This window comes from Stylophora pistillata, chromosome 1, assembly GCF_964205215.1.
Source record: "Stylophora pistillata chromosome 1, jaStyPist1.2, whole genome shotgun sequence".
Classification (NCBI taxonomy): Eukaryota; Metazoa; Cnidaria; class Anthozoa; order Scleractinia; family Pocilloporidae; genus Stylophora; species Stylophora pistillata.
This window is the reverse complement of record NC_142519.1, coordinates 33,323,215-33,333,550: the sequence shown is the minus strand read 5'-3', so window position 1 is coordinate 33,333,550 and position 10,336 is coordinate 33,323,215. Positions and strand designations below refer to the sequence as shown.

The 10,336-nt window shown below is 37.9% G+C and overlaps 2 protein-coding genes and 1 long non-coding RNA gene across 4 annotated transcripts in view; 1 reads left to right on the top strand and 2 right to left on the bottom strand.

Annotated features, from left to right (window-relative positions):
• Positions 1-826: 826 nt before the first annotated feature.
• Positions 827-10,336, top strand: part of LOC111323752 (uncharacterized) — a 61,905-nt gene continuing 52,395 nt past the window's right edge. The window contains exon 1 of one of the 2 annotated variants that reach the window (XR_015998555.1): positions 827-1,064. This is a non-coding gene — a long non-coding RNA (uncharacterized LOC111323752). The remainder of the gene's footprint in view (positions 1,065-10,336) is intronic. The other variant, XR_015998557.1, reaches the window with a different exon arrangement.
• On the bottom strand, positions 4,947-7,411 carry LOC111323750 (homeobox protein Nkx-2.3). The gene is made up of 2 exons (XM_022927179.2): positions 6,935-7,411; positions 4,947-6,787 (listed from the first exon to the last, which is right to left on the bottom strand). The coding sequence occupies exons 1-2, from the start codon at positions 7,236-7,238 to the stop codon at positions 6,378-6,380; spliced, it is 714 nt and encodes a 237-aa protein (XP_022782914.2). The 5' UTR covers positions 7,239-7,411; the 3' UTR covers positions 4,947-6,377.
• Positions 8,993-10,336, bottom strand: part of LOC111323748 (uncharacterized) — a 2,740-nt gene continuing 1,396 nt past the window's right edge. Inside the window, exon 2 of the mRNA XM_022927177.2 lies at positions 8,993-10,336. This exon is cut by the window's right edge and continues 495 nt beyond it. Coding sequence (XP_022782912.1) covers positions 10,266-10,336 — 71 coding nt within the window. The 3' untranslated portion in view covers positions 8,993-10,265.

Genomic DNA, 10,336 nt, shown 5'->3' with positions numbered 1-10,336 from the left:
AGCGTGATTTAGATGTAAAGCTCAGCAAACAGAGCTTGGGTAAAATCAAATGTGCGCATGTGTATAGAAGACAAGTACTTTAATGTAAAACACAAATTTCCAGCAATAGTGATATCGTTAGATGGTGTTGAGATTTTGATTTTGTTTGAACTCGGTTGGCTTTTGCTGACATCTCTTGTAATGTAGAGCAAACTAGGGCTAAAAATTCTAATCACAGAGCAAACAAAACCATAAAATATACGAGCGTGATCTAAACTTGGTTGAAGCATAATGCGTGACTAAGTGAAAACTCCAGTTAAAGAGAAATTATTATTTTCGTGTTTCGGCATCCAGTGTGCTTTGCAGTGTAGATGAATCTTTTCCTTACATGAGATGTAATGGAGTTCGTCATTTCACGATATTTTGCCTGAAATCTCTCATGTTTCTCAGGTCAAAAGGTTCTCAGGCGGTAATCTCAGGGAGCGACTTTTATTGATGTGTCGATAGGTCCATCAGCACCTATGGTAGTTTGGATTTTGCTTGTGTTATTTCTTCCTCTCTTAGGAGGTTAGGTGGTTCAAGTGCAAATTGCTCGGCTAAATAGTGGCGAGAGGAATCTTCTCCTTTGATGTCATTTGAGAATCTGTCACTTCAATATTCGCACAACGAACCCTTAAATGAACGTTTGAGCACCTCTAAAGTGCGCTGCAGTGTATGATTTGTTTGTACAGAAGAAAAGGAGCTCTTCGTCGCTTTAAATTCTAAGTAAGTGTAAATAATCGTCTTAAGTAAGTGTGAAGTGTTGCGCTGCTTCAATTTTTTTGCAGGTTGTCTTTCACACTCACAATCTCTTTAAAGATGTCTACATAGTAAAAACGTTCAAATGCTCAACACTGTATTGTCAGTGTTCGTACGCTTGGTCCGAATTGTCAGGATTGGGCTTACTAGACTTGAGTTGGGTAGTTTCGTTTAGTCTATAGGCAGTTATTTATCTTCTCTGTTGGTGGTAACGTAAGGCGCAAGTCGCACGAATCATAACTTTCTGCAAGCTACTTTGATGCTGGGAACTGTGTTGGCGAACAAAGGTCAGTCAACTTCAGATGTGCGCTTGTAAAATATAAAACATCCCTTTTAAGACAAAGTGCAGACCTGTGTGACTTATTTTTTAGATTAAGGTAGGGTGTTGAAAAACTATCGAAGGATTTTAGTTAGGAAACAGCGTCCAAGTTGTTAAGTTATTTTCATCTTGGTGTGCTTCGTTGTTTTCTTTTCCCATAGAAGCCGTTTCATCATGTTTGTGGAGAGTATACAATCACTCGGAGTATGTTCCCGGTACTGTTTATAAGATCATAGGTTAATGTGGACTTAAATGATACGTATCCGTTTTCTTTACCTTCACTGCGTGCACAGGACGTGCATAGTTCCTGAAGAGACTAAACAAAAACAAAAAATCGTCCAACAAGCCATATTAACTCAAGCAGTGTCAAGATACAAGACAAGGTTCAAAAATGGGGTTGTTGTTAATTTTGTATGTGTGTTTTCCTCATCTCCCTCTCTCTTTTTACACTTCCGTCGTTGGCGAGCGAATTAGTCAAAGCAACCTACTAACTGTCAAGAACGGAATTATTCAAATGTCATAAAATATCTTAGTTGAATTTTGTCCTCGTGTCATGTTGCGTAGACTTGTTAAATTTCATATTTAAAAGGCCTTCAAGTTAATTGCTTGCGAGTTACATCGCAAAGCTTTATCTATGAAACGCTCAAACGAGTTAATGTTACAAATTATGCTCTCCCTCTATATTTATCTATGTGCATTACGGCGAAAACATCATTCGATTGCCCTATAAATATATAAGGATCGACATTATGTCTGTTTTGCATCAATAACTACGAAATTGCAGTGCAATTTACAATGAATCAATTTATATTGAGTGCTTTTAGATTTTAGGACAATTAAAAAAGCATTTTCCATGAAAGAAGCGGCCTCTATCAGCAAAGTAGTTCGAAACTGCCTTGATGATATTTCCATTTGTGACCTGTTTTGGTGAAGGAGAAGGAATTCTCTTGACTAAAACACCAGTTCGAACATAATTTATCAGTTAAAAACTGCCTTTGAAATGTTGTCGTTGTGTCTTATATTTGTGGGTTTCTGTTTGATTAAAACACTGATGGTTTTACTGATGATTTTCGAATTATGTTTTATTATGATATTCTCGATGATAACTGTATTTCCTTTAGGGCTCATCTGTAACTTCTGTTTATCACTTTGAGGGAGGCAGTTTTATGCGGTCTCATCTCAATTCACATATGGAATAACACTGGTAACAAATTTAGTCACATCGAACTTAGCAGCAGTTGTTTCGTATTTTTTTATGGTGGCGATAACTCGCCACCATGGCGAAAACCCAGCTCTCTCTTCACCACTGGGTAGAAGAAAGATTCCTTTACCTTGGAGATATTATTCCGCCAAGATTCAAAAGATAATCGGTAGAAAGTAAAGAAACAAAAAATGAAAACTCCAGGTATATTTTCCGTATTATTAGGATGTGTACTTTATTTACACATGATTGTACATGTAAGTTAGAATTTGTGGCACATATCGAAGAGTAATACAGCTGCCTGTTCGAGGAATCCGGCTGGTTTTATCTCTGTGGGGTGATAATCGATATAGTTTTTCATTTTCACTTGAAGAATTTTATCTCTTTAAGAAATAACTCGACTACTTGCGATTTTCGGATTCTAAAGGCATTCTCTTTGCTTTGCCTCGCTAAGGATGAACTGTCGTCGCTTACTTCCATGCAACATTTTGTTTTCTTTCATCCAATGGAAGAAGAACGAACACGAAAGTACTACAAATTGGAACTTTTAGATTGAAAAGCTTATTAAATTATTTCATGTTGTTGAGGACAATTGATATAGGAACCATGTAAGTCTAGCTTTGGAATTGAACATGTCGCGAAAGAAACTGAAATAAAACACAGAAGAGCATCAGAGTTTAACTTAAAACTTTTGTAAACAATGGACCACCAGTAGCAGAAACGGCGTAAAAGTACTTTGCAGTGGGAGGGTGTTTAGGTTATCGATTAGTCCTTTGTTACGTACTTTCTCTGACCTGCCAAGTTGTTGTCGATGTTTGCCTTTTTGTATTTGTATTTTCTTTGAAATATGCCAATAGTATTTTATCGGGAATGCTCGAAAAGAGGAGGACTTTAGCGTTGAAAAAGCAATGCGTTTCACTGAAGTAATAAAAAGTATGGCTTTGTATTTTTGCCTTGTATCATCATCATATGTTTAGTTTTACATTTGCTTGATAAAATGCCCGCAGCCGGTAAGGCGCCTTGTGTACCCATAAGACTCATTATGAATATTTTTATTTTTTTCACTCGCTTTAAGATTCTCTCCTTTAAACTACGGAAAAAAAGAAGGGATAAAAAAAAAAAAAAAAAAAAACAAGCGTCGCGAACGTTAAGGAAACCCAATATACCGCAATCACGGTTTACGCGATTTCCTTTGACGGAAGAATTGTAACGAGACACATTTGAACAGGATTGAAAAGTGGTTGAATGCGATCTCTGCCTCATTTAATTCCAAGCAATTCTTGAAAATGAATTCGGTAGTTAAAGGTGTAATAAACAAAACCCGCCATTCTCACACCTTTGCACAATTAGTGGTAGTCGTTAATGGCCTCTATTGAGCGAGTAAATGCTCATTCTAGGTTGTTGTCTGTTCAGTTGTTCCATTTAGAAAAGGGGCTTTGTCTAGCTGGCACTTAGTGCGAGCTTTTGTTTTTGTTTGGTTGTTCTGTGCTCGGATGAGAGTCATTTAGTGAGTACACAAATTGGTGGTTTGGTAGAGGCTGTCTTCTTGTTATATTTTAGCTTTCTTATCAAGATTAATTACAGTATTTTACTGATGGTTTCTTTTCACATTTCGCCTTTTTGAAATGTACGGTGTGAAAATTTAGCCGCAATTCTTCATTTAGCTTTCTTCTACCGCAGGCTGTCAATGATGGCATTAGTATGTTCCGTTTTAATACCACGTGCCTCTCTACCATCCGGAGAAAGAGTGAGTTACAGCACAAAAGCATAAAAGCATAATGTAATCATCTCCTCGCTTTCAAATTGTTTTGTGTTTGAGAAGGAAAAATGTATTACGATATTTCAATGGCACTAAATGACGAGGATTGCAACCGGCTGTTAGCTTTACATTAATGTGAAGATCAGAGATAAACATACATTTTTTTTTGGCTTAAAGAGGCGTATTAAACTTGTGCTACCAAATTGAATTATAAGTTTCTTTCATCCTCTTAAGTGGGTCGCACGCTGTAGTTATTGAGATGAAGTATAAGATGAGTAGTTGGACGCCATGAAATAATCTCATAACGCCAAGAGCGCTGAGGTTATGCCACCGCCTAGTACTTTCGCTGATAACCCGAGATATTTTTTCAAGCTAAAATGTTTTTGTTTGCTCGAAATGTTTTCTTTTATGTTTTTACTTCTTGACAGTACATTATCTTCAGGGAGCTGAAACCGGAGAAGCCATTCTATTATGTGGCTTCAGACGAATTTAGTTAGTTATGACAGTGGGAACTGATCGAGGATCAGGATCTGTCGCGTGCGAAAATGAAGGGTTTCAAATCCCCCGCATCTTGGGAGCAAAGTAAGCTTACAATGAACTCAAGTGATGGTATATGCAAGTTAAGCCTTCCAGTCGCCTACCATTTGATGGAAGCGATTACAAAAGTAAAGCCTGTTATTACTAGGAATTGATTTTCTCATATTAAACACACATCTCTAAATAGAACACTCCACACAAAGCGATGCGATGATAATATAAATGGCCATTAACACCTTCAAACGATGTGCCATTCTTAGTGCGACTTTAGCAAACAGGAAACCATGGCATCCGAGAAAAGAAATGCTAACATTGAAGAAACTAAAACGGTCTTTAGCTATTCATGAAAATTTAACTTCCATTAAAGTTTATTCAAGTACCTAGACCAACGCATTTAGACTCGTATGTTGGTAATGGATTTAACAGATGGCTTTGTCTTCGGTTTCACACTTCCGTCGGCCATCTAACTGCCCTGAAGTGTCTCTTTAAGTTTTCTCAAGCTTTTTGCTTGAGTTTGGAAGTGAAGGGAATCCTATCCGTGCGACTGACATGTTAAACGAGATCCATTAAGCGTGGCATAAACGAATCATCTTGTCGTTCAAATAGTGTCGTGGGAGGGGCACCTAAATGAGTATTAAAGAAGTGTTTTACAATCACATTAAGCCCCAGAATAAAAGCCCTTGTAATGAGCACTAATGAGTATCTTTGTAGTTGATGAACGATGCACTGTAATCAAATTCAGTCGACTGTAATTGTATTTTGGGTGTCGCAGTGATACTTATCTATCGTTCTATCTCCCTTTCGGTAAATGAATCAATCGAAAAAATGCAATGATTTCGACCGTTAAATTCTTGCGCACTATCGACAGTTAACAAAGCGCCCTCGGATGTGAAACTTCAGGCATCAATTAAAGCTAAACTAATTCAAAAGAGATGTGGACAAACATGTCACCCGGGCCTTTTATAATTTCTATTTGGGCTGCACAAAGTTGCAGCTCTCTTCCGAATTATCTCTGGCTGTATTTCAGCTAGTCGCGACTTAAAATTTCCAAGTTTAGGTAGTTGTGAAATAAGAATCAGCTGGCTCTTTGTTCAGAGAAGTGTATTTATTTATCTTAGGCGACTGTGTTGTCTTTCCTATGCATTCTCCGACCTAATTCTGTGAATGTTTTGTTATTTGTGATATTAAAAAAGTTTGGAAAAATTTACTGAGATGGTTCCTGGCTACAGTGATGCTTATAGAAATCAAAGTGGTCTACTTTGGTACATAGTTGAGTTTTGTGCTACTGTTGGTATAAAATTGAAATATAGTTCATGTCCCTTTTTCCTTTCGATATCTACTAATAACCGTCGCTCCAACTTAAGGCCTATAATTGTTTCTTTAGGGAATTTTTTTCAATCCCTCACTCAATCTGAACACTATCATGCACTCTCGTTAATCTTAATCTTGGATTAAAGGTAATTAAGAGCCTAACACTCGCGCAATCTGTTTTCGATGATGTGAGTAAACTTTAAGAGAGTAGACCACTCCATGTAATTCACCGGACACAAGTGATTTACTTCCGCAGCTAGGAGTAAAAACGTTATCCTCTGCTAATCTTTTTACCTTTTTGCCGCTATTTGGTGTTAAGCAGCAGAATACTTTTGCGACTGGGCCATCGAAAACAGCAGCGATTAAATTGTTTGAATACTACTCTTTGAGTGTCACTGTCTTCGTGTTCGTGGGGTTTGATCTGAAGGATCTGTTTGTTGTTGTATTTGGGACGTGATTCAGTAGTCTTGAATTCATCTGTAGTAAAAACCACAAGGTGGAGCGAAGGTTTGACTGCCAAATGGTGCCACTGATAGACCCGATAATCCTATGTCTTCATACTGCTTGTGATCATCCCGAACTAAAACTCGTACCGCGACTTTCTTCGCCGCACTCGGAGGGCATATTTCTGATGCGAGCTGACGGCGTTTTGTTTTGTATCTCCGGTTCTGAAACCAGATTTTAACCTGTGTTTCGGTCAGTTTTAGAGCAGCAGCAAGCTCTGCCCTCTCAGGTCCAGACAAATATTTTTGATGGCTGAACCGTCTTTCCAATTCGAAGACTTGAGCGTGCGAGAAGGCCGCTCTTGATCGCTTCTTTCGCGGTTTGGCCTGTTGTTGAGGGTTAGAAGTCGAGGTGTGGTTGACATCTCTTTCGTGGTTTTCTGTAATGAAGAAACAAAAAAAGCGTAAATCAGAACATGCGCCATTGCTTAATTGAGAATTGTCTAATTAACACAAATTAACTCGGTCTCTAAAAAGCCATCGAAGGTTCGATTTTAAGTCGTGAACGGTGACTGAGTGTGACTTACTATGAACTTTCGCTATTTCTTCTGCACGCTCTGCGATTTCTTCAGGATTTCGTTCTCCACTTAGCGAGGGCAATGCTGTAGGAACTTGCGAGGCAGTGAATGATTTGTAGCAGCTCAGTTGATGGATGGGTAGAGCGCCTTGAAAGTACGGTAATGGCAAATATGTCGGCGACACGGGATGAGTATGGGCAGGGTGCTGACTCCAAGTGGAAAGGCTGCTGTTATTCTGCTGTGGGACATCATTGCGATTCAAAATATCAGTAATCGAGAACGGTGTAACAGGAGTCCTGATTGCTTCGTTCATATTCCTTAGTTTAAACCTGGACACGCAACAACGTTGAGAGGAGATGTTTGCGGTGTTGGCGTTCAGGACTCACGCTGATGACCGAAACAGAAATAGGATACCACCCGTAGATGTGAACCCTAAAAACAGTACTTGGAGACCTACAGGAATTTTTACAATATCATTATTCAGCGATAAGAAATCAAAATTGAACATTAATCGGCGATTGGTCGATGTCCACGTATCACCTAGTGGCTGTTGATGAGAAAATCAAGCTAATCAGGCATTCTTATTGGCTACTTGCTTCATTTACGTAGTTTGTTGACATTCTGTTAAAGAGCGTTGACACAATGCAATTAAGAACACACGGCTTCTCAATTACGCAAGGATCGGGGTCTTCCGAGCGAAGGAAGCATCAAGATGTGATAGAATCATGAAGAGTGGGTGCAAATTACAGTGAGCTTTTCAAAACATTGCTTGTTTACAGAGATAACAGGGGAGAGGTCCAAGGAGGTTAACCTATTTTGGTTTAGTTTTCATGAGAGGTGATTAAAAAATTTTTAGAACCGTTCAAGGCAGTGTTTGTGGGGTAGTTTTCTTTAAGGTGAATGTCTGAATTCTCACTTTTTTTCCAACATGAAATTTTGAAGCGCGAAAAGTGACCAAAGGCAAAGAGCACATGACTGACAGCTTGCTTGGGTATGGGCTAGATGGGTGGCACTGACGGTTTTGTTTTGTGAGTCTGCTTGTGGAGGGCTATTTAGTCGATAATGACTTCTCACCTCATGCCAATCATTGTGCCGATTCTGCATACGTGTTAATTCGTTTATTATTTTACTATTGTCAGGTAATGTCGCTTAATGATTGCAGTGATTGACGTCCGAACAATAGGGAACGCGCCATCTGCTGCGAATCCTTTGTTGACAACGTTTACATGCACTTTAGGACATTTCCATACAAAGGCTCGTCAGAGCAGATTTTTATTCCGATCTCGTTTTACCTCTCAACGGAAACTTAAAGTGAAGGAAGTGCTTTCAAAAGAACACAGGCAATTGAAATGACAATATTTAGGCATTTAAAAGGTTTTTTACTTGAGTGTGGATTGCTTTCAAGGATGTGAAATCGACATCATTAACGCGAAGCTCATGACAGCCATCAACTTCTGTTAACTAATGCGATTACTGTGGTCCACGGAGTTCATATTGAGTTTTTAGCTTAATGTCTTTTTTTGACCTGTTTGTTCACACTTGGAAATTTTTCGGAGAAATAAAAAACTGGTTCAATCACTTAATGTCGAAGACTTTATTTCCCATTTCGTCCCTTGTCTCGATTGAATTTTTCCTCGCCGTACTTTATCAACTTATTTTGACCATCTTCTTTTTACTACGAAGTTGTTCTCCGGCAATTCATCTGGTGTTACATTACTTTCCCTTCGTCTTTGCGATATTTAAACAGGATCGATTGCGGAACTAAAATTAACTCGATTTCAATGAGGGAAATGTGAAAATTAATCACAAAATTTACATTTTTGTTGTAAATAAATAGCCCGTTATTTCTTCTTACTGCAACTAGTTAGAATTGACTTAATTACCGGCCGGTATGTTTTTGAAATGTGTGTTTTAACTAATGGAATATTACTTGTTCTAATTTCGGCTTTCTTTTGGAAAATCCTCCTTTAGTTGCTGGCATACTTGACAAATAAAATTTCACATCAAGGACAGCAATCCATTCAACCCATGCAAAATTAAAAGACGTCTAAGAGCCCGTAACAGTGGTGTTTTCAATTTAAAATTTTATTCGTTTAAAAGGAACACGTTGAAATAAACCAAAAATAAAAATTTTTGCGTCAAAAGTACGAAAGGATGACCCGTTTTTTATGTAACAGCTGACATAAGCAAGCCGGCAGATTTAAAAACACTGGCTTCATCTTCATATTTGAGACACGGAACATATATATCTTAATGGATATAATATAATAGCCTTGTGTTTTGAATCTCTCGTTGGTTTTGGCCTCTTTTCACAATGTGTGTACCACAAATCGCCAATTAACTTCTAGTGAATGTAATTACTTTAAAAGCTATCTTTATACTCGCGGTGTTCCTGTTCAAAGCAACTTCTGTCTGCTTTTATCGTTAATTATTCTTGTATCGCGAGGTGAACATTAAAACCATGCACGCACGAGTTACGCTGTGACAAGTTCTCAGTTACTTGATTGCTTATCTTGGACTCATCATCAAGATATCGCCAAAATTCACACATAGGTTTTGACAGCCTAATTCCAAAGCTGGTCCTCACTTGTGAAAAATAGATACGAGAAGGCACGAAGTTAGAACTGCAATCTATTTAAAAAAGAAAGGAGGAAAAAAGCATCTTGTTGCTAGTTACTTTTCTGTGGTATTTTAAGTTTTCTTGAATTAATTCTTTCTTAAACGAATGTTCAATACTGTGAAATGAAGTCAACTTTAGATCTATATTATGTCCATGTTCATCCGATATTGAATTTGCCAGTGTCGCACGTGTATTTTGCTTATGACGCCCAACATATCTTAATTCGTCTATTTTTTTCCTATTTATAAATTTATGCTTTGACTTCGTCTGTGGGAAATATATCTCTGTTGAAATATTACACCCTCTTTCCGTGTGAAATTTATCAGTGCAAGGTGGCAAACTTAGCGCCTCACACAACAGGCTTACATAAACGAAATTTACAAAATGTGTACATGGAGCGATTGGATGTATGCTTTTGGTACAGTGTTTAACTCTTACGTATCAATAATTATTAACATTTCTTACCTTTTCTTAATTTACACGATAAAGGTAGCCGGCATTTTTTCTTAAAAATATCGTCTAAATATTATTGTTTTCTTTGCTTTCTAGAATATTTTCTGGCTTATGTAACTCATATCTTTCCTCTACTTTCACCAGAAAAATTTAAATATCTCGCGTCTCTGCTTAGTGTCATTGATAAGAGTTGTTCATTCTTGTCCTGCTTTGCAGTGTCATAGGGAATGCTTGTTTCTTCGATTATCGCGAGGTTAGACTTAACAGTTACCATGTTCTGTTTGCTAAATGGTTGTTCTGTGGTGGTGGGTACATGTTCATGTAATGCGGGGCGAAGT